The following is a 25,402-nucleotide window of genomic DNA, read 5'->3' on the forward strand; positions in this document are numbered from 1 at the left end:
TAGAGTAATTGCAGTTTTCAAAAATATATGGTAGCATTACTCCCCTTGAGTGGTACCGAAATGTTATATTTAGGGGTCCTGGCTCATGGACTAAGACCTTTGAACGGTTCTATCACAGAGAGTCATCTGCTGGTGCCTTCGCAAGGGCTGTGCTTAATGGTTAGATTTATCAAATCGCGGAATACCTCCTTGTTATACAGTTTACAGGAGTCTTAGTATTGTTGCAGGACATTAAGTTTCTATCAGAAGCATATCACCTAGTGCGAGGTGATATGCTTCTGGCTTCTATCTAGCCTCATTTGAGTATTTATTATTCATTATGGTTGTGTTACTTTGTCTTATCCTATTTGAAAGACGCATTGCATTGTTTTAGGACGTTAAGATCTCATCTAGCTTCATGTAGTATTATTAAACTGTTATGGTTGTGCTACTTTGCCTTGTCCTATTCGCTTGGCAGTATTGCTTTGGTAAACTGCAGCAGTATTGCGACTATCAGACGGAGAGGGGTGAAGGAGAAATTATATTTCCCCGGAGGGTTACTTTCCTGACGGGGAGATGTGGTTCTCCGAACCCCTCGTAGACTGATATGAGCAATACTGGTCCCCAGTCCATTGGAATAATGTCTTTTCCTCACCGCCCTTGTATTGCCAATCGACATGGCCTCACACACCACTACTCAGACGCATAGCGCATGCGCATCTTTTCTTTTATAATGTGGTATCCAGGCTGCGGCCGCGCGACATATGCACCAGTATTGCTCATATCAGTCTACGAGGGGTTCGGAGAACATCTCACCGTCAGGTAAGTAATCCTCCGGGGAAGTATAATTTCTCTGGGAGGTTCGAGAAATTTGGAATTCATTGTATAACTCGAACTGACTTACTCTATTGACTATTTTTTTAGGTTTATTGTATTTAGTTAGTTGCGCACTAGAAAGGTGAGTGTCTTGGTTTGCAGAGTGTTGAAATATCTCATTTTAAGTACGTACGATACATCTTATATACACACTAATTTTTTAATTTTATTTATTTATTTTTTATTTTTCATGATAGTACAACTCAATAAGCGCCCCCAATCTTCCCCTTAAATTTGAAATAAGCGCCCCAGGCGCTAATTGGAGGATTTACGGTATCTCGACGGTATCTGTATGGTTTTTTGAAAACACAATCACCTGGAAAATGCAAATTCCGAGAAACGAACGAGTGAGACTGGGACAGCGCTACTCGTCCGGAAACCTTGAGTCAGGAGATCCCTGATGTAGGACAAGATTCAAATTCTTCTTCACTTTAACTTATCAGCAATGTTCTTGTTATCGTCCCAACTATAATTGAAAAGGCACCGGTTCCCTTTGTCTTTTGTTTGGAAAGTTTCAATCTATAAGGTAAGATCACACGGGATTCCGGAAAAGCGAGGTACTTCCGCTTTCGATTTTCTCAGCTGAGATACGGAGATAGTTCGTCCCACATAATTTAGAGCTCGAACCGGCATCGGTAAGTATATTTGCAGGGTGCCGGGTGCAGGTTGCAGGTTGAAATGTAATTATAACTGGAAAACCGCTCGCACTAAAAATAAATAATAACCTGTATACTCGTCAGGGGTTCTTACATAAAGTAGTTCGCCTCTTTCACATAGTGAAAACACGATCGATCCGCTATAAGTACTTATCGATCGACACGCAAAGACCATTGAAATTTCTTCAAAGCCATCTGGATGGCCGCTCCACAGATGTTTCTATCGATTCCAGATTTGGCTCGGGTCTTCCATCAACAACAGAAGATTATCATCACAAATGAAGCAAATAAACAAAGAAATGAAATAATATAGGATTTTAACCGACGGAATATACTAGCACAAGCTCAGTGTGCTTTCATTTTGGTACTCACAGGGAAGAAACCAAATTCAGCAGATATTTCATATGATATTTCAGATGTTTGTTCAAAAACAATAATTCATTGCCGGCTTAAAATCATAGGAATATACTCTCCTTCCATCGCTTCGGCCTGTTTGGCATTTAGGTGGAAGCCATCTTACTGAGCGATCGTAAACAGATTCATGTAACAGTCACGGTAAGTCTACCACTTGTACGTTTCTTTTAAGTGCCAGCGGTTTTCCAGTTATAATTAAATTTCAACCTGCAACCTGCACCCTGCACCCCGCAAAATATACCTGCCGAACCAACATGGCCGAGAAAATGCCTAACGTGGAAGGAACAGCAGGATCGTTGATTGTTCAGGTGGAAGGCGACATTCACATCGACGCGCCGTTAGTTTCTCGCAGTGTTTATGTCACTGGTTATAAATCGACAGCAGAACCGGAAGACCTAATAATTCATTTTATGAAAAGGAAAAACGGCGGCGGTAATATCGACAGCATCGTTATCAGTAAGCGAGGAGCTGCAGTAATAACATTTGACAGCCCTGAAGGTAAAATGGTTATGGCTAACTTGTGTCTTCAGTGTATAGAAGACTTATTCATAAACCTCGTGGCTGAGTATTTATACGCTTATCGAAGGAGTATGTTAATTACTTCGATATTCGTTTAGAGATTGAAAGTACGGTCAGGATGTCTTTCATCTTCAGTAGCTAGTAGTTTGTTTTGATTCGGGCTTTAGAAATGTCGTAGTATTTCAAGGATCATCTGATTTAAGTTTTGTTCAGCAAATTCCTTCGAGATATTAGTAGACATGCATTATACGACCTTTTATCAGACAGGCGAACATGATCCGCTATAATATATAAATCTTATTAGATGTTTTGGTGTGAATATTTTTACGATCGAGTTGTGTAAACAACGAGTAAAAATATAAAGCGATACTAACCACCAAAACATCGAATAGGAGATTTATCATCCAACTGCTGTAGTCAATAAATTTGTCAGGGAAAGAGGGAGAATGTGACAATTTTGCGAACGCGCGCCGACCTGTACGGCAAACAGGTTTTCTACTGTACAGATAACTGTACAATATCACTGTATATTTGTACTGTTATTTGGACGGTATTCGCTGCAGTTGGATAATAAATATATCTTATTAGATGTTTTAGTCTGTAGTATCGCTGTATATTTTTTACGAGTTGTGCCGTATTTTGACGAGCCCGTAGGGCGAGTCAAAATACAAACAGCGAGTAAAAATATAAAGCGATACTACACACCAAAACAGGTTTTCTACTATACTGTATTTGTACTGTTATTTTGGACGGTATTCGCTGCAGTTGGGTAATAATAGCTTTTACTCGATTACTGGGCCAACACATTTGGAAACTACCCAGCACTGCACATTTACTTTGGCTTGAACAGATTAATTTGCATGAGTGTAACAATCACGCGTCAAGATTTGAAGCATCGAACAAGCTTAATTAAAGATGATTTCCAGTCCGTACTGCGCACTCTCAAGAGTGTGTTTGCGTTTTTTGTTTTGTTTCATGTAAGACATCACAAAATGTAAACATTTCGCAACTACTTACATGAAGTTAATTCAAAGTTCAAAAACAACCGCCATTATGGATGCGAAGCGGTGGAAGCTCCTTTATGCTTGGTTCTTTCTCATATCACTTGATGAAACAACTTCGCGGCTGTAAAAAATCAATGAAGCTGTCAGAAAAAGAATTTGAAAGGCCTCAAAGATAATGTATGTGGTTCGTAACGAATGACATCGATTCGCATTCCATCGAGTTAGTCAGTTATAATGTTTATAAACATTAGGGTGCTGAGACTGCGCGGTACGGACTGGAAATCATCTTTAAGAGTACCATGTAGATTAAAAATGACGCACATTCACGTTTGCCCCATTACGCATAGGCTCGATTACCTGCTGGACTCGAGAGAGCGACGGAGATCGAGCCTACATTACGCATTGCACCTTCTAGAGCACAAATTTTGTGTAGTCTCGGAAGTAATCATAGGCATCTCTCGCTCAGTAAAGGATTCACACCACGGTCCATTTATTAGATGATAAGTCTGTGACTCTCTTTTAGTGTTGCGTTACACCCGATGTAACTTAGTAGCCAACAGCTGGTTTCCACATGACGTCACTAAAATTCGACCTACAAAACTATTGATCTTCCTGAGATTTTACTTAAATGATGTATAAGAGTAGCTCAAAACTAATATTCATACAAATTTTCGCTCCAAATGGGTTCTTGGTTTTGTGATGCACAACACTTGAATTTCTAAACTTTTGCGTGACGCGGCATTTTCATGACGGCCCAGAGAGCTGTCATGATGGTTAAAAAAGTGACTTATTTCGGGGAACCTGGCTATCTGAACAGTTCATGTCTTAGAAAAAGTATTATTTTAATGTTTTAGAGTTTCTCGAAAGATAAATTCACGCTTTTGTAGCAAAACTCAGTGACAGATGTTTCTGTTGGTTTCCGGCCACCATGTTGGTGGCCATACGGATGGGCACCAGCATGGCGTCTCCATACAAATCTCTATGAATTTGGGTACAAAATTTCTCCGCATATCTTGCATAAGAAAAATTGCTGTGACCAGAATTTTGGCGAGAGTCTTTGCATATTTACCTTCTTTCATTTCCCAGATTCTGGACTTTATCTATTGACCGGTTTTGATTTTTATTTTGATCTATTTTGAATTGTGTGACACTGAAAACCAGCAATTGGCGTCTTTAATTTACTTCTTTCATTTTGTTATATTGGGCTGCTGTGTGCTGGAGGTCCTTTATTTGAAGAGATTATGATCTGTGACATGTCACATGTGGCCAGCACAAGCCTCTACTGGAAAAGGATTCTCAGATTATTACCAGGGATACACGAATTTACTAGTCTACTCCAATCAGGTTTGATTCACTTGGCGCTCCGGCAATCATCCCTGACGCCCTGCAGCAGAAAACGATCAGTCAGATTCCAAGGTCACTCCGAAAAACGTATAATTTTGTCAACGTTTATAAAAACCTTGCACTAAGTTTAACCACTCATGGAAGTTTCAGCCTCTAAAGTGCAGATTTTCCTTATGAAGTTCGTCTCAAAAGAAGCCCGCAATTCGAACATCTTTTGCAGTCATTTTGAACAGTACTCAGGAGCCAGTCCGCGTTTTCGTGATGTCATTCCGTCCGAGAGATTTTGTCCAAATGGCACAGGGAGCCCTCACATCCGTGTAGAATATGAATGAAAGATTAACCTTCCTTTATCGCGCGTGTTTTGTGTTTTGTGGCGGCCATTTTGAATTTTTAATACGCGGTCCGCTAGTGCGAAGTCTGGAACCGAAATTACGGAAGTCTGGGACGGGCGGGAAAATTCTTGGAGGTAGCCGATCGCTCCCCGAGGATAATAAAGTGACAAGGGATGAAACTTCTGACTAACTTTCGTCGTATGTCTCTGTCAGCTGGGGGGAACGGAAATAAGATGTGAAAGAGAGACCGGAAGTCAAAAAATGCGAGCTTCGTGACGCGCGTTCAAAGTGCTGCAACATGGCGGATCCAATGGCGTCCACTTCGTCCTCTCGAAAAGACGATTGTTACAAATTCAGCTGTCGTAGCTGCAGAGGAAGTGCTATGTGAAAGTATCAACACTGAGTCGACAAACAAGTTTACAATAACGGAATGGTGAGTACAAAAGTTGAAGTAAGGCATGGTGTACGTGGCAGTCAGGCAGTGAAAAATTTTCTTCGACTTAAGGTCGGCACACACAAGGGGACTAGTCCCTGCAACTAGTCCCCTAAAGAGTTTACAGTAGATGCGAGTACATTTGGACGTGTGATTAAAAAGGTCTTCCCAAATGTCACGGAAACCAAACGAAGAACTGAAAGAGGGATCCCCTGGTCTGCAATTCTTGTCCATGGTTAAAATCAAATGCTAGTGCCAATGGAGTAGAATTCATTACATTTGTTCCGTAATACTCGCTACTTTACTATGTAATGACGGTCAACTGAAGTAAAACCAAAACCAAAAACATAGGTCAGTGCCTGATTACTTTCGACACTCAATTCAAAGCTGCTCTAAGTAATTAATTAAATAATTAAATACATAGACAGATTTATTATATTACTGAGAAAATTATTTCATTGTGATTGGCTGAGAGCAAGCCAATTTAACTGCACGTTTGAAATTTTCTCAGTTATAACACATTAGTAATTGTATGAAAGCTCAAGCAATGAAGTTATTAAATAACACTACTCGTGATTTTCGAAAATTTTTTCCAATTGCACTCGTAGTACGATTACCTATACGGATAAAGAAATACAGTTGAACCTCCGGTTGTAACCACCTCTTGTAAGAGATCACCCCTCCTCAGCGACCAGTTTTCCAAAATACCCAAAGTTTTGCAGTGAAATCTTTTGGAACCTCTTGTAAGTAACCACCTCTTGTAAGTAACCACCTCTCGTAAGCGACCGCGACCACTTTGAGAGCTAATAGTTTGAAATTTCCTTTTGTCTTTAATCTCCTGTTAGCGACCACTTGACAGATAATATAGCATAAATTGGATAATAAGGTGTCGTAACATTATCGCATTCCTGAGTAGTACAAAAGATGGAAATTTCTCAGTGGGAATAACTAGATTTTTTCTCGAAATTGACTTTTTACATGAATAAAACCTTCAAAATATGGGGTAAATCTCTGCAGTTACCATATGCTAATTAGGCAAAATTTTGACTCAGTATGATCTAAGCTCTCACAAGTGACCATCTCCCGTAAGCGACCACCTAGGCTTGACATTTTGGGTGGTCGCTTACGGGTGGTTGACTGTATCTCCTCAATGTGGCTTTAATTTTCAGGAAATGTTTCAATTTGAAAATTCAAGTTTAAGCGACAGCCAGGAATTCTGAAACCCTGAACATGCATATTGCAACAGTTCCAAATAATCTATTAGCAATATAGCATTCTGCTTTCAGTATATACCAAGAGGATTCTAAAAGTCATAAGTCACGTGACAGAAATGGATAGTTTGCCAGTTTCATAGTAATTTGATTAACTCATGATTTATTGGCAAGAAATAAATAATAGAGCAGTTTTCAATTGATTGTCATAAAACCAAAACCAAAGCATAGTAATTGCCTGATTAAAAAACCGTTCTGAAGTCCTAATGAAGTTATAAATGAGTACTACTAAAAGTATTTCAAAATGTTATTTATTTTTAATCATAATCATATTCTGTTGTCATTGGGAATAAATAACATTGAGAAGACCTCCGAAAATGAGACATCAAGAAATTTGTTACTGCATGGAAAGCCAGTGTACTGGTCCAACATCTCAAAGAAGCCATGGAACCAGAATAACCCATCTCTTAAATTATCTATGAGAAACTGAAAGAAGAAGGGATTACTTCAGATTGGGTTATGCAACATGAATGCAAAATCACTTGTCTGTAAATGTGCTGAATGATAAAATGTTGGTTCAGATATCATTACTAATACATGTATCATTACTAATACATATAGTTGAATTGTCCAATATTGTATCCTAACTAACTAACAAAGTGAGCTATTAAAGTGATTAAACTCAATTTTGTGTCCTTTCGTTTTCTTAATATTCACACTATTTCTTTCCTTTGAGTGGTTAAGGGGATGACTAATTATTACTAAGACTGAGAAAATTGGGTTGCATTTATGTTTGAGATTTTGCACTGATCAGAAACTTTGGCATTCAAAGAATGCTCTCTGGTGAAATTCTACTGAGGTAATGATATCAAAGCTTTGCAACTCCAACAAACATCCAATCACTACACACTAGTAGGTCATGCTTTATATAACCACAGAAAGGAATTTTAATTAGAGTAATTTTTTTTTGGATCAAACAATTCTGATTGAACTTAAGATTGAACTGTTTCTGATTTCGCAAAATGTTTGCATGAATGCATTCCCCAGCATGACCAGCATTTTAGTGTAAGGCCACTGCTGTATGCAAGCACCAAAGTCATGAGAGGTTCGTTGAAAACAGGAGACTTCTGAAGTGGATTGAAGATTGGGAGGTTAGGAAGTCAGTAGAAGAGGAGATCTAAGTGCATCAGACAGAAACAAATAATTTTTTTATGTCTGACAAGCTCTTATTTGATTCGAGGTCCACTTGATTATTGGCTTTGAACAGATTTTAAGCATTTCATTTCAGCTGAATCCCGGTTGCATCATTAAGTCAATGTTTGTAAACAGTGGCTCAGTAGAATACACGTTTTGCCAGGTTAGGGAAGGCAACGAGCAAAAATAGCGACCCTTTTACCTACTGTCAGTATGGAACCACCATCAACAGCATTCTTTTGGGACCGACATGCTCCACTTCCAAGTTTAACACTACTCAAACTTCAAGCTTCTCATTTTCCAAACCAGAAAGGAATAAAACGGGTTTTATGTAAAATAGCGAAAGATTTATCGTTTGTGATGAATGCATTTGTGTGCATTTACTCTATTTTCAAACCAGCTCCGCGAAAATTTGAAAGACTCCGTGGAACCGCCGGCCACTTTTAAACGATCAACATTTTCATCCATCATCCTCGGCAATTGAAGTCGCTAAAGCAACAAGCTGAATGAAAATGATTGAGTTACAAAATTCTACAAGAAATATGTATTGCTAAAAAAGAAGCTTTGATGGTTTAGCGAGTTTCATCCATCATGACATTGTATGAAAATGTTTGGTCATTGCGAAAGCCTACAGACTGGCAAAAGACTGATTCCTCGATCGTTAGCTCGTTACACTTACCGCTTTCTTTGTGCGCTCAGAAATTTGCTCTAGGAGAAAGGACTTTCCGCTACCGGCGGCTCCAGCAATAAAAGTATTGTGGCCAGCCAAAACTACATCCAGCACTTGCTTCTGACAGTCGAAGTCAAACCACTTGTGGCAAACGAGCATCAATCTAATTTTCAAGCTCTTTCTGAATCGCAAGGCCGAAAAGATCTCCAATTAACGAGAACCTCGTCGTCTCAAATCACAAACTTACCTTGGCATTAACATCGGCAAAATTTCTCCTACTATACTTACCTCTTATTGTCAGGAGAAACAAAATTTCTTAACATAACGGTCATAAAATTTCTGAATTCTTCCAAATACGAAATGACAACTCTTTCGGCCTTGTGGTAGCATTCTATTTCCGGAATAAAGTCATCAAACTTCCGGAATTAAAACTGACCAATCAGAACAAGCAACACTATCACTTCCGCTTCGATTCTGTGAATCAACGTTTCGCATTTCTCACTTCCGTGGCCTCCAACTGGCAGAGACATAGTGCGAAAGCGAGTAGTTTAAAACAACGCCAAAATATCGCAGACCTTCTAGATGTTTGTGCTAATTGAGCGTAGATATATTTAGTTGAATGCTTCTTCCCACAGAGTAATTTTCGGCAAATAACGAAGTAAATTTCTCCTCGAACTAATGCAGAATTCGGAACGCTATCATTTCAGTTTCATCCCTTGTCATTTTCTTAGACCTCCGAGCAAGCTCCGAGCGATCTCCGTAATTTCGGTTCCAGACCTCGCACTAGCAGACCGCGCGCGTATTAAAAATTCGAAATGGCCGCCACAAAAAACAAAAAAACAGGCGCGACAAAGGGAGGTTAATTTTTTACTCATATTCTAAACGGATGTGAGGGCTCCCTGTGAAATGGCTTCCGACAAGCCTTTTGACTACTCTGGGTTATGGCTGCTCTTGAGCCATATTATTTTGAGCCAAACACGCTCCAAACTCCGAAATGATGGTGAAGTGGATAATCCCATGGGACAAAGAAAAAATATTTTGCTGACCTTGCCGCCAATTTCGAGTCGGACGGAATGACGTCACAAACACGGCCTGGCTGCTAAGACAGTTTCAAAATGGCAGCTTCACTTTTTGGAGTGACCTCCTTTAATACCGATAGTATGCAAAATTAACGCAGCAGTCACTGATTGTAGTCAACTTCAGTCATCTTCAGCTACTCAGTCTACTTTGTCAAAATAAATACTCTCTGGGTTATTATAACCAAATCAACACTTTGATTGTGATAAAGATATATATATTTCATTATTTGAAAACAATCCCATAATTGATAAATCAGTCATGTTGAAGTGCCTCCTACCCCGGCCATTACTTCAGTACAGCTAGATTTAGTTTGTTTTTCATGCCAACAAAAATAAAACCAGTTCCATCGATGCTGTTAATACACCTGGGGTATGTTCTTGTGCCAATAGATGTGAAAACAGTTCTACAGAAGAAACAGAAGCTTGAAGGAGCGGCTTTAAATGTGAAACCATACGAGGAAATCATGAAGACGGATAATCATAGCCTAGTGGTAAGGTTACGTGCATTCCTCTAAAAATTAATGTTCGCGTCACGCTAAAGATAGGTTGCTTACTTTACCCTTTAAGCTTCGATAGTTGTTTGTCAAGACACATTGTATATGTTCTTTGATGAATAAAAACTACTTTCAAGTGTGATTTTCCTCTCATTCAAAATGGCTGTGAATCCACTTGGTGTTAGTATAGGAACTCTTTCAAAGCTCTATACGATCCCACCTGTACAAAGTTTGGCTCGCAGCAGGGCAATGTTATTTGGAGACTGAGTTGGTTTAAAGAATTATTTTTTCCATGACAGAAAGTGGAAGTAGTAGCTAGTAGTTAGTTTTCTGGAGGCGTCAATGATTGATACGTTGACGTTGTACTCGTCGAAACAAGAGATCTTCTCTCTCAGTCTTTTCTTTGTGATGCATGACATTCTCCTACCATACCTGAAAAAGGATAGGTGGCACTGGCGTTACATAAAACGGGGGCGGGTGTTATATCCTGTGCGATGTACACGAAGTAGTCGTTAGATATATATATATATATATATATATATATATATATATATATATATATATATATATAGTGTGACTTACATGAAGTATGTGTTAGAATTAAACCATGTGCTTTTGGAGTGTACACATCGAGCTCGAGTGAATTTGGAGTGTTACATTGGCGACGAGGAGAAAAACAAGAGAGAATTATGACGGAACAAACAGCAGCAACAAGTGGAGCAGCACAAGCGATTCAAGTCGTCACAGAGACTAGAAACCTTCGAACACAGCCATTTATCATCCCCGACGAAGCGAAAAGCGTCGGCAAAGCATGGGAAGAATGGCTGGAGGGAATTGAGCGAGAATTCCGATACTTCAGAATTACGAAGGCCGTCGATAAGAAGGATGCTATAATAATTTACGGCGGGAAAGAGATAGCTCGATTAGAAAAGAGCCTACCGGATCCAGAGGTGGAAGATGTGTACCTGAAGTTGCGTACTAAGCTGAATGATCACTTCACTCCAAAGAAGAATAAGCATCATGCGAGGTATTTATTTTTGAAAATGAGGCCACACATGGGTGAAACCACAAGTGCATACGCGGTAAGGCTGCGAGAGAAAGCGAAAGAATGTGAGTTTGGAGCTACATTCGACGAGAGAATTTTGGAGCACATAATTCAAACCATTGATAACAAGAAGATGATTGAGAAAGCCATTAGCAAGACGTGGGATCTAACACGATTTCTGACCGAAGCAAGCCAGACGGAGGATATTGCGAGGCAAATGAAAGATATGGGAAGTGAGAATGTTTCCCGTGAGAATGTTTCTTGTGTGCAGTCCGATTTGCAATACCCCAAACAACAAAGCAGTGGATCCAATGAAACACAGCGGCCTGGAAAAAAGCACAAATGTCAATATTGTGGATTGCTTAGAGTCCATAAGAAAGGAAAAGATTGCCCTGCCTATGGTAAGAAATGCCATAAATGCCACAAATTGAACCATTTCCCCTCTGTATGCAAATCTGAGAGTACTCGTAGCCACAAGTTCAGAAGACAGAAGCAAAGTAAAAGGAAAAGCAGTGGGAGAATTAAGAAGACAACTGAAAATGCAGAATCCACGAGCTCGGATGATGATTTTTTTCGGCCAGGCAGTAGAACACTTAAAACAGGCCAAGAAGATAAGAGTGATTGGCAAAAATGGTGATGATTATCGAACTGTTATGGTGAGATTAAATGACGTGGATGTCTTGATGGAAGCTGACAGTGGGGCGGATGTTAATATTATGGACGAACACCAGTTTAAGGCATTCAGCCACAGAACACATGACAAGCCAATCCTTGCAAACAGTAATGTCAAGTTGCGTACTCTCCAGGACAAACTCGAGGTCAAAGGAGAATTTCAAACTGTGATTCGTAATGAGACGTGTGGGAAACCGACCAAATTTGTTGTAGTTTCTGGAAGGATCCAATCACCTCCACTGATTAGCAAGGAAACACTAATAGCATTAGGAATGCTGAAGATTCAACCAGATGGCAGCTTCGCTGAGCCCAATGATCTGGCCATACCTTTGGAGAGACATAATGCTAACACTGTTAAACAGGCAGAAGGTGAACAGGATATGAAAGATTTAATCACCAAGTATAGCCACTTATTTCCAGGTATTGGCAAGATAGAAGACAAGAAGAATTGTGGGGAGATCCTAAGCCGATTCCATATGAAACCCGGAGCAGTGCTGGTAGCACAGAAACCTAGGCAGGTACCATACTATCTTCAAGAGCCGCTGAAAAAGTGGTTGGACTTAGGCATTCAAGAAGATATCTTCGAGAAAGTGCCTGACGATGAACCAGTTACCTGGTGTTCCCCTTTGGTGGAGCAACCGAAACCGAGGTTTGCAGGGTTGCGATCGGACCAGGTGGAGCCACACATGATCAGAGCGAGTGTTGACTTACGAGTTCCGAACCAGTACATGGAAAGGAGCCGGATCTCACAAGCACCAATAGTGGAAGATTTCATTCACAAGTTCCATGATTGCACTATCTGGACAAAATTGGATCTCCGACAGGGGTACCACCAGCTAGTGCTACACCCAGAATCGAGATCGGTCGCTACCTTCAGTACCCCCTGGGGTAATTTTAGACCTAAAAGGCTTGTATTTGGCGCAAAGGCATCACAAAATGTATTTGATGAGGCAATGTACAGAAATTTTGGCGACATTCCCCAATGTCTTAACCAGAGGGATGACATCTTGATTGGAGCCAGCAACTGGAAGGAACACAATGAAACACTGGAGTCAGTATTTCAGAAAGCTGAAGATTATGGAATCACCTTCAACGAGCCTAAGTGTGAATTTGGCCTGAAACAAATCACCTTCTATGGTTACCAATTTGGCCAGGGTGATTTAAGACCTACACCGGAGAAGGTACAGGCCATCCATGAGTGCAAACCCCCTCAATCGAAGGCAGAAGTAAGAAGTTTCCTTGGTATGACTGGGTATCTATCCAAATTTATACCCCGGTATGCTTCGCTCACGAAACCACTGTGAGAGCTTACTCACAAGGAGGCTAAGTTTCACTGGGGGAGAGAGGAAGATGATGCATTTGAAGAATCGAAAGCCAACATCTCCAGCAAGGATACAATGGCATTCTTCAACCCCAAGCTACCAATCATGGTGAGAGTCGAAGCTAGTTACGATGAAGGTTTGTCAGCTGGCCTTTTTCAGCAATCTGCCAGGGGCTGGCAACCAGTGCATTTCATAAGTCGTACTCTGACAGATGTGGAAAAGAGGTATAGCCAGACAGAGAAGGATGCTTTATGTGTTAAATGGGCCAAGAATTGATTTTCTATCTACCTTCTTGGTGCACCCAGGTTTACGATTATTACTGCACACAAACCACTCCTGCCATTGTTTAATAAGCCAACGGCGAAGCTTTCCCCCCGAATCGAGAAATGGGTGATGGACATGCAGGATGTGGACTTTGAAATGAAATACGAGCCTGGTAAAGATGAGGCTGACCCCCTAGATTTCTTGTCAAGGCACCCATTACCAGTTGTTGGAAACAATGACACTGAGAGGATTTTGAGGGCAAGCATTGAAACGGAACATGCAGTGGTGCTAGACAGAATTAGAGAAGAAACATATCGTGATAGAGCTTTGCAAAAACTGAGCCAAACTATCAGGAAAGGTAATTGGGAGACCAGCAAGAAGGATGCTGACCTGGCACCATTCTACCCGATTAAGGACGAAATTTACGAAGCACAAGTTCTGATATTCAGAATGGAAAGAATTGTTTTACCAATGGAGTTACAGCAGAAAGTCATCAAATCAGCCCACAAGCTGGGACATCTGGGAACTACCAAGACGAAACGGATGCTTAGGGCTAAGTATTGGTTCCCCGGCATGAATGCGATGATTGACCAAATGATAGGTCATTGTTTTGACTGTCAAGTTACTACCAAAGATCGCAGACAAGAACCTATCAAACCATCGGTGATCCCGAAGGAACCTTGGGAAGAGATTTCAATCGATGTCGGAGGACCTTACCCGGACGGTCATTACAACTTGGTAGCAATTGACCAAAGAACCCGATACCCGGAAGTAGAGGTGGTGTCCTCAACAGCAGTAAAACCGACTAAAGAGAAGTTGAAGAAAATGTTTGTTCATCACGGTGTACCCAAACGAGTGCAGTCTGACAATGGTCCGCCATTTAATTCGAAAGGGTTTGCAACCTTTGCAAAAGAAGAGGGTTTTGATCATCATCGTGTGACACCAGAACACCCCCGAGCCAACGGCCAGGTGGAACGGTTTATGCAAGTGTTAAACAAGACGGAACAAATCGCCCATCTCCAGGGAAAAACTGGACTTGACAGGAATATGGCTGTCAGTGATATGTTGATGGCATATAGGGACACACCTCACCCTGCCACTGGGGTTACTCCATACCAAGCTATGTCGAATAGGCCTATTAGGACCAAACTTGATCACACAGCACCAAGAGAAAGAAGTGAGCAGGATGAGCTGATCGATGAGGAAGACCGAGTATATAAGGAGAAGATGAGACGCGATGGCGTGAATATCAAAGAACACAACTTCTGTGTGGGAGACTATGTCCTACTTAGACAAAAGAAAGTGAATAAATTGTCGACCACCCATGAGCCTATCTTCTACACAGTTATCAGAATTAGTGGTTCGACGATCACGGCAAAGCGAATTACAGATGGTCGTGAAATAACCCGAGATTCAAGCCAGTTTAAATTGGTTAATGCTATCATGCATGAGGAAGGTGCCAAAGGAGGAGATAGTGAGGATTGGAGAGAAACACTACTTATGAATTCTGGCAATCCAAGCACAGTCCAGTCCAGCAGTTCAGTCCAAGCCAACCCTGAACAAAGTGATTCTGCCGAAGAGACTGTTGCAAACGGATCATCAGGGCATGCCAACCAACAGTTGGAAGAGCTTCCTACAGTTCAGACAGAAGAAGGTTCTACTTCCAGGCCTCCTACTCCCAGAGTACAGTCATCTAGGCCTAGACGAGAGCGACGTCGACCTCCTTATCTGACTGATTACGTCACGTGACATGTTTACATTAATTTTGATCAGACGCCAGAAGCATTTAGAATATGCAATTGAGTTGAACTGCAGTATTAATTGGATAAACTTTGATATTTTGTTATGCGCATACTAACCTACTAACCTACTAGTTTTAAACATTAATTAATCACATTAAGTCTCAAGACTGGTTCTGATTGATTTAAAGACTCTGGAACATTGAATTGGATTTTGCCATCCTGTGCCATTATTTTATTGTATGTGGACTGTGTAGACAACCGCAAAAAGGAAGAGATGCTATATCCTGTGCGATGTACACGAAGTAGTCGTTAGGTATATATATATATATATATATATATATATATATATATATATATAAAGTGTAAAATTTGATTTTCGTAGAACAGTGCTCAATACATCAGAGTAGAGCGAAGTATACAATGTTGGAGAGGGCTTTGACTGGTTCGTACTGTAGTGTGTAGTGGTATCCACTTTCGTGGTATCCACTTTCTTTGACCAAGCCGCCCCTCCATACCAGAAAGCACTCGACGAAAGTGGATACCACTACACACTACAGTACGAACCAGTCAACACACGCAAACGGAGAAACCGACAACGTAATAACATCCTGTGGTACAACCCTCCTTTTAGCAAGAACACCAGCACCAACATCGGACACAAATTCCTCGCCCTAATAGATAAGCACTTTCCGAAAGATCACAAGCTAAGAAAGATCTTTAACCGAAACACCATTAAGATCAGCTACAGCTGCATGAACAACACAAAACAAATAATCGACAGCCATAACAAACGCATCCTAACTGCATCTATGCCGACTGATGACACCGCCGCCGACGCTACCATCAACAACAAAAAGTCATGTAACTGCCGACAAAAGAACGCATGCCCGCTCGACGGAAACTGCCTACAATCATCTGTAATCTACCAAGCCACCGTAACACGCAAAGACAACAACACGGCAGAAACGTACATTGGACTCACAGAGAGCGACTTCAAAACTAGATACAGAAACCACACCGCATCATTCCGCCACGCTAAACACAGAAACTCGACCGAACTCAGCAAGCACATCTGGACCCTCAAAGACAATGACATCGAACACTTTATTTCCTGGCGCATTCTCTCCTCACACTCGCCGTATAACAGCTCAAGCAAAAGATGTAACCTTTGCCTTAAAGAAAAATTCCTTATCATCTGCCAACCCGAGCTATCAACACTTAACAAACGTAATGAACTCGTATCATCTTGCCGCCACAGAAACAAAGCCCTCCTACGGAACAACTAACCCGTTAAATTTCGCGCTGCATATATTATGTAAATTATATTGTATATAAACGGTGGTAAAGATTATTCTTATTAAATCCCCTGATGAGTGGGCAACCACGAAACAGGCTTGTAGGGATGAACTTGTAGTTTATTTGTGTTTTTCCTCCAACATTGTATGTATATATATATATATATATATATATATATATATATATATATATATATATATAGTGTGACTTACATGAAGTATGTGTTAGAATTAAGCCATGTGCTTTTGGAGTGTACACATCGAGCTCGAGTGAATTTGGAGTGTTACATCGGGGGGCAATAATACTGGTCACTTGATACTTCAAAACCGTCGGTAGTTACTATCATTTGTTTCCGATACCCAGGATAAGCTTTCGATCAATCGGTCTGGCAGGCAGGCAATACATGTAAGAAACATAAACTAGAGATAAAAAACATTTCAAACCATGAGATCGCTATATATGATAAAATCTTAAAGTCTTATTGAATTCATGATTATTTATGGTTTAGTCGCAAGAAACTATGACAAAGTTTATAGCGGAATTTACTAGCCCGTAGAGGATTGAACGCTGCCAGTGGAATTTGAAAACCACTTTCTCTAGCCTGCGAGCGTAGAAAGCTTTCCTGCATTTTAATAGGCACACAAGAGGCGAGTAGGTGGAGAAGGGGGCTGGGAAGAAGAGAGAGGAAGAAACACTTCCTGGCAGACACCATGATTCTGAAAAACTCCTACCGACTTTTCACTGTTGAGTTAATTCACGGAGTGATAGCCTGTAAAGAAATCACCGCCCCGGTAAACTAAATTATAGTTTAATAAAGCGAAACTGCATGTGGTTCGGACATAGTCCTTTCTATTTATATTTCTACTACATACATAGCTACCAATGAGTCACATGTCTATAAGAACTGATTATGTTCAGTGTTTTACACTGTCTTTCGTTCAGCGCCTTCTGAATAATCATTAACAGCGTGAAATTATGTTTATACCAGACAGACATGACTGAGGAGCCTGTGGATGCCTTCGTCAATACAGCCAACGATGTCTTTCAACAAGCCGGTGATATAAAACAGACCCAGCAAAATTCTTCAGAAATGTTGGATATTGATGATTTCAACACTGTCGACGTCAGCAGCTTTGAGATTGAGCCAACGTTCATGAAATTCCTTGAACAGGCGTACAAGAACAAGCTTCGAGAAATAGAAGACGCACATGGCGTGAAGATCATCCGCAATGAAAACGCAACCCAGGTGCAAATACATTCAAGTGAAATATTAAACAATCCACATAGCTACCAAGAAGGATGCGATGCTTTCATTGATCTTTACCAAAAGCTCTTTCCGAATGTGAGCTTGGAAGTGATTGACCTAAAAAGTGCAGACGATAAAGCACTTATCATCGAGACGATTAAGGCTATAGAAAGTGAAAATCCGGTGATCATTGAAATGAGGAGAGATAACAAGTTACAGGTCTTTGGGGAAAGAAATAACATTACCAGTTCTGTACAAGCCTTAAAGGAAAAGCTTGGATCACTGCAAGGTGGTAGCCGAAAGACTAGACATAGTCAAAGAAATACTAATCTCAGTGCTCGCGAACCCCAGACTTCCCAGGAAGATCGATTCTCGGTATTACAGCAGCTTCTAATACATGGGGTGAAGTTCTCCCTGTACCAGAGAGATATAACTGACGAGCGAGTGGATGCCATTGTCAACGCGGCAAACCATGTCCTTCAGCACGACGGTGGTGTGGCAGCTGCAATAGTGCGAAAAGGAGGTCGTCAGATTGAAGAAGAGTCCAGACAAATAATGTTGCATAGAAATAATAGGCCGCTTAACGAAGGCGACGCTGTGTATACCAAGGGTGGCAATCTCTCTTGTCGATATGTCATACACACAGTTAGTCCGAGATGGAATGACCATTACAGACAAAGGAATATTTCACTTCTTCGCCGAGCATGCATGGAAAGCCTCTGTCTTGCAGCAGAATTGAAGCTTTCTTCCATTGCCCTTCCAGCAATAAGCTCTGGAATTCTTGGCACACCAAAAAGCATTTGCGCCCAAGTGATGTTTCAAGCAGTGGAGGAATTTAGCTCAAATACTGACCCCAAATTCAGCACTCTCCGTGACGTGCGTATTGCTATCATTGACGACGAAACAATTAACGTCTTCCGTGAAGAGTTTGTGAAACGCTACACGTATCAAGAAACGTCACCATCAACCAAAGGCTCTCCTTTGAAGGAACGTTCTGAGGTGTCAAACGTAGCTCCTTCAGCTAAACCATTGTCTGGAAGGGGAAGAGGCATTTGTGCAACTAGTTTATATGGCAGACCATACGAAGAAGTAGGATCTAAGCCAAGTGGTAGCATCCAATTAGCTAACACCGGTGGAACAAAGAGTGCAAACGCTGTAAGAGGTAGGGGTATCAAATATGCCAGTATTAATGCAGTGATGACAATTGGTCGCAATTAGCATTTCTCGAAGTTTTCTGCATCAAGAACCTAGGGCCTAGCATTACTGAGACTAGAGAGTTAGACCTTTTCCTTTGTTCTGTTTGATAACATCATGTTAAAGTTGCTTGTTTATACACGTAATTAGCCTTGATATATAAGCTGTTCACATGTTTTGTTCTAACCACATGACTATGAATCTTTTTGCACTGTAATATATAAGCCCCCGTGTTCTCTATGTTATTAGGGTTAAAAGAGTATGTGAAACGCTACACTTCTCAAGAAACGTCACCATCATCCAAAGGCTCTCCTTTGAAAAAACGTTCTGAGGTGTCAAACGTGGTCACTTCAGCTAGACCATTGTCTGGAAGGGAAAGAGGCATTTGTGCAACTAGTTTCTATGGCAGACCACACGAAGAAGTAGGATCTAAGCCAAGTGGAAGCATCCAATTAGCTAACACAGGTGGAACAAAGAGTGCAAACGCTGTAAGAGGTAGGGGTATCAAATATGCCAGTATTAATACAGTGATGGCAATTGGTCGCAATCAGCATTTCTCGAAGTTTTCTGCATCAAGAACCTAGAGCCTAGCATTACTGAGACTACTAGAGAGTTAGACCTTTTCCTTTGTTCTGTTTGATAACCTCGTGTTAAAGTTGCTTGTTTATACACGTAATCAGCCTTGATATATAAGCTGTTCACATGTTTTGATCTAACCACATGACTATGAATCTTTTTGCACTGTAATAAGCCCCCGTGTTCTTTATGTTATAAGATGATTAAGGGCAGGACGACTAGTCGTTGATGGATACGAGCAGAGTTCGCGTGTTAATGATTAGCGTAGTAAACTTTGGAGTACAATATGTTAACATGTGCTTGACCAAATCTAACTGAAGAATATTGCCTGCTTAGCACTTAAATAGGCGAAGGAACTCAGGATTAGATTTTAAGGAAAGCACTTTAAAGAGTATAACTAACAAATAGTGATTAGGCCACTTAAATGAAGAGTGTGTTTCTTCCCTATTGCACATGCAAATTCAACAAATTACTGATCGAGAAGCATAAAGGCTGAAACGTAAGAGAACAACAGATTTCTTTTAAAATTACAGCTCAGCTTATTTTAGCTGGTATGATTATAAAAGTCAACATATGAAGGTTTTGTTGCTGGGGTTTTGTTAAAACTGAGAATATATTAATACTACTACTCTCATTTGTTACAGCTCCAAGAAATCCCATCGTAAATAATACAACGCCTGTGATCGTAAGTGTTGGGACTGGATTCTAGCGTTGTGACATTTGATTCTTCGAGTACGGTTGATTGAGCCTGACTATATAATGCGTCTATTCGTTTTGTTTTAGGAGAAGAAGATGGAAGTAACTGGGCTTGTAAACACAAGTGAAATACCTACTGAAAAGCAAGATTCTAAACAAATGAAACAAGGCAGCGGCGAAAATAACAACTGGCCTCAAGTACAAAGTGATGTTGCGCAGGTGCTTCAAGCCCTTGATGACGAAAAACGTGCTAGTAATATCGGAGAACAGGAATTAAGGCTGAAGGAAACAGATTTGGTAAGAACATTAAAGGGCAGTTTACGTGAAGAGCAGCAAGCTAGAACAAGAGTGCTGGAGGAATTAAGTCAGGCGAGGATTGCTTGTAACGAGCTGCAAGGAAGAATGCAAAATGAACTCGCGCAGATTCGTCAAACGCTCGAAAACGAGATACGTTTACGCGACACAAAGGAGCGGCAACTAAGAGAAAAGGAAACGATTGTAGAGCAACTACAGTATACGTTAAGCGAAGAGCAGCGGGTGAGAACAAAGTTGGAAGAAAGATTGCAAGTTGAAATGCTGTCAAGTCAAGCTCGTCAACAAGAGTTTCAGATTAAAGAGAATGCTTCGAGAGAGCAACAGCGTCTTTTGGAAGAAGAGCGCCAACAGAAGACAGCTCTGGAAGAAAGGCTAAGAGACAAGGAAACGATTATAGACCAACTACAGAACACGTTAGGCGAACAGCAGCAAGTGAGAACACGATTGGAAGAAAGATTACAAACTGAAATGCTGTCAGGTCGAGTTCGTCAACAAGAGCTGCAGACGAAAGAGAGCGCTAATAGAGAACAACAGCGTTTTTTGGAAGAAGAACGCCAACAGAAGACAACTTTAGAAGAAAGGCTAAGAAGCCTGGAACTTCAGATGCAAGAAGAAAGGAACAGGTACTTGTCCAACGAAGGAGAATTGCAATCAGCTGTTACTGCGGCCCAAGAGGAACTGGCTGAGTATCAGCGTCGCCAACCACGTGACTGGATTATCCGACGCGAGGAAGTTCTTCCGAGTGCCAGAGTTTTGGGCAAAGGGGCCTGGGGCGAGGTACGTGAAGGCACATTTCGTGGTTGCCAAGTTGCTGTTAAAGAAATTCACGAGGTCATTCTTTCAGCTCATAATCGTAGACTGTTTGAACGAGAAATGAGCATTGCGTCCTGCTGTCGCCATCCGAATCTTTTACAGTTTATTGGCGCCACTAACGATGATGGCAATCCTTTGTTTGTCACGGAAATACTAGACACCAGTTTACGGCGCTTGTTGTCCGAGCGAGCATTAAATGACGAGGAGATTGTCAGTCTTGGCTTGGACGTCGCTAAAGGGTTAAACTACCTCCACTTTAATAGACCGCTTCCCATAATACATCGAGACATCAGCAGCGCCAACGTGTTGCTATGGAGACGAGATGAGTGTTGGAGAGCCAAGCTGTCTGACTATGGATCGGCGAATTTCATGCGTCAATGCATGACAGTGAACCCAGGGGCAATAATCTATTCTGCACCAGAGGCCCTCACTTCTCAACAGTCACCAAAGGTAAAGAAAAAAGTGTTTTCTTAATTTAATCAACATTGTGTTGTTTCAGAGAGTTTTTGCGATCATGTTACCTGTTTTGTTGAGACATACAGCTCTGCATTCGATTTTTGATGTATTACATCCAAAATTGCCAGTAATGTTTTCATTACGATTGTTATTGTGTTCTCAAAATATATTTTACTAAGGAGAGAAATTTCGGTCCTTTGTTCAGAAATTGCATTTAATTAGCTTGCTTAATATTCCGCGCGTCTTCCTTAGCAACATGGCTCTAACGTGTAGATCGTTTCGAATTCAGTGACTGCCGTATGCCCAGCTACGCATGCAAAACTTTATAGTCAGCACTTGATAAGAAATGTCAGCTTTGGCTGTCTCCTGGGACGAATGTAACATATGAACCCTACTGAAAGACCTCGCTTCACGACAGTGTTGTGTCTGCGGCTCAGCACGTTGTTTGAGTGACTTACGTATATTTGAAATTGCATGGGTTCGAATGACATCGAATGGATGTAATCGAATGGTTTCCCGTCAGTGATGTATTAGTTATCTCTTTTTCTGGCTTGGGTTATCAGCTGAATGATAAAGACTTTTCGCTGCTGCTCACCTGTTTTAATACTTCTCTATAATCACTTCAGTGGTGTTTAAATTACGCTTGCATTTTTTTCAATCAGGTGGACGTGTACAGTTTTGGTTTACTGTTGTGTGAAATGTGCGTCAGAGAACTACCAGTTCCTCAAGAGGTCCATTGTCAGATCAGCCAGGTAACTAATGGTGCCTTGCGGAGGCTCATTGAGCAGTGCGTGAAGAGGGACCCTGAGGAACGCCCTAGCATGAGTGACATAATATATGAGCTGGAACAACTTGTTCAAGCCGAAAGCATTTGATCCTTTGGGAGAACGTAAGGAGTAACGGCCATAATTACAAGAAAGAGAATACCTAAACTATTTAGATCCAAACCAACCATACGGACCTTTGATGAAATCATGTATTTACCTTATAGAAATCCTAATGAAACAAGGTACATTAATTGTAGTAACCTTGTAGAAACATAACTTGTAGGATACAAACCTCAAAGGAATCCTTGAAACCTTCATGTAAACACAAGGACAGAAATTTCTATGAACCTTGTCGAACTCAAGACTGATACGTTATAGAAGCTGTGTAAAAACACTTTAGATTTGTACAGTGGGAACCTTGGATTAAGTTTGTACGAACTCAGTGAGAACCAGTGGACTACTATTGAGACCATTTGGGTACCTTGTAGGAAAATTGCAGGAGCCTTGAAAGAACAACAAACAGTCCTTTGTGCATGTAGGAATAATTTACATACTGTTTAGGAACTTAGTGAGAACCCAGTGGGAACCTTTATAGAAACCTTGTAGAAACCTAACCGGAATGCAAGTACCGTTTTAGTTCAATATAGGCGACATAAGTAGATGAAACATATTCGAAATGTGCTTTCCATGTACTATGTTTCTGAGCTGTAAAATTCAAAACACTGTACCACAATACCCCACCCCAGCCAATGTTGTGATTCCAGCGACAGATCAAAACGAAACGCCTCATGTTTGGGGAGGGAAAGGGGAGAGGTGAAAATATGTAGAATGTCGGGTGAAATACCACGAAATGGCAACGTTTGAACATTGTTTTACCCTGTTGAAGAAGGAACCTTAAAGGAGTCCGTAGGGACGTGTCAGAATACAATGAATCCAATTGTGAGAATTTAAAGTTGTGTCAAGGCACTGATTTATGCAATTCAGACTAGAAGCCTATGCTTTAGGCTTGGCTTATGTTGTATGTCCACCATTCTTTTTGTGGGAAACTTGTTCTCAGGATCAGGATTAGCTATGCCGTGCTGAGGAGGCGTAATCGAAAGCCAAAACAGCTGTCCAGGGCTGTTAATGCTCTGGGAATTGAGGGGGGAGGGGAGGGGGGAGAGTATTTAAGGGTTAAAGGTCTTTGTTATAATCAGTGTCGCCTTGGTACGCATTCTGTAAAAGACTATAACTTTGTTTAAAGGGCCTTCACGCAGCAAAACCACTATGCTGATCATAACCTTGGTAGAACTGAGATGAAGATTGATTCTACTAAAACTAAGAAGGCTATGTTATTCTTTCTTTAGTGTTTTGCCAATTTTAGGCGCAGGAAATACTTGTGTTTTTCCTATGTACGATTTGACATTATCACTATTTGTAATAATTATTGGTTCTATTTTTTGTCAATTAGAATTATGAGTTAAGCTTTTATTCTCGTGGCAGGGTGCTGTTAGACAGCGAATGTGAGAACAATTTACTTAACTTGTGCTGAACATTTGATACGGTTCTTGTATAATCATATTATGTAAAGAAAATCGAATGAAGGCTAGAGAAATTCGATTCTGTGAAAGTCAGTTATCTTAGGTTGACAGTAGAACCCCGTTAATTCGTTCATCGACGGGCCACGAACATCTGGTCGTATTAATTATTAAGGGTAAAATTATAAAGGATTACCGTGTACAGGTTGGGATTTCAAAATGTGGCCGTTGGCCGTCTTATCGGGGATTTCCTATCAAAAACTGTATGGGCGTTTCGCCGGAACAAAAGAGACTGACCGAAATAACGACGTGACCGTTTTAACGTGGTGACCGTGATTCGGGGCTCCACTGTATTTATATTAATTCCTATATACAATTTAGCATTAAACAATGTGCAATAACTAATAGTTTTATTATTTTTTTTCCAGTTACGATTACGACTGATGCTTCCGTATACTTTATTGCGGCTTGGTATTTAATTAGGGGTACAGCACCAAGGGTTTTCTCTCAAACACCTTAAAATGCTGCTTATTTACGCTATTAAGTAGCGCTATAAAATTGCTACCAGTTCGATCGGTCATTTTGTAGGGAACTTGAGTCTTCTCGATTATTTTTAGGACTTTCGTTTTGGTCCATTTCCTGAAAATCTACTCACCTTTCCAAAAATCACAGTTGATCGCTTTTGTGGTACCAAAAACGAAATTTTGTCAATCCGGAAACAACAGGCATTGAATTTCTCATACCACGAAAGTAGGAGGCGACAATTCTCTACGGTTTTCGGAGAGGATTAAAATCCTTCTGAACAAATAATTTACCGAAACGATCCGAGGGTGCCTCTGGTTAAATATCCGTTGTTTATTTTAAATTCCAGTTTAGTTTTGTCGTATTATCTTAAATAAATGATTTTGCGCCTTTTGTGTAATATCCTGAAAGGATACAATAAAGGTTTCTTATCTTATCGTTACTTATAGCAGGGTTCTTACTGATAGACCACGGATATGATAAATTATAACCCAAGGATTAATTCTCCCGCGATTTTATTGGTATTTTACGTCACGTGGTGCAAAATTACAGAACGGGTATTAAGCTTTTATTAACCGAGCAGGAGGTCTGTATGGGAGAAACTTGACCGAGGTCGTGAGTACAGACCGAACGCAGTGAGATCTGTACACACGACCGAGGTCAAGATTCTCCCATGCAGACCGACCAAGCTCGGTTAATAAGATGTTTATTATATGGTGCCAACAAGAAAAATTTGATTTGTTTAATGTAACTG

At 40.7% G+C, this 25,402-nt stretch overlaps 1 protein-coding gene across 1 annotated transcript; it reads left to right on the forward strand.

Annotated features, from left to right (window-relative positions):
* Window positions 1-1,954: 1,954 nt before the first annotated feature.
* Window positions 1,955-25,090, forward strand: LOC145466350 (uncharacterized). Its single transcript, XM_081450064.1, has 7 exons — window positions 1,955-2,423; window positions 10,102-10,202; window positions 17,535-18,954; window positions 19,236-19,481; window positions 20,207-20,247; window positions 20,346-21,836; window positions 22,505-25,090. Exons 1-7 carry the CDS (start codon window positions 2,180-2,182, stop codon window positions 22,715-22,717), a joined length of 3,756 nt encoding a protein of 1,251 aa, XP_081306190.1. The 5' UTR covers window positions 1,955-2,179; the 3' UTR covers window positions 22,718-25,090.
* Window positions 25,091-25,402: the final 312 nt, after the last annotated feature.

Source organism: Orbicella franksi, chromosome 13, assembly GCF_964199315.1.
Source record: "Orbicella franksi chromosome 13, jaOrbFran1.1, whole genome shotgun sequence".
NCBI classification, from domain to species: Eukaryota; Metazoa; Cnidaria; class Anthozoa; order Scleractinia; family Merulinidae; genus Orbicella; species Orbicella franksi.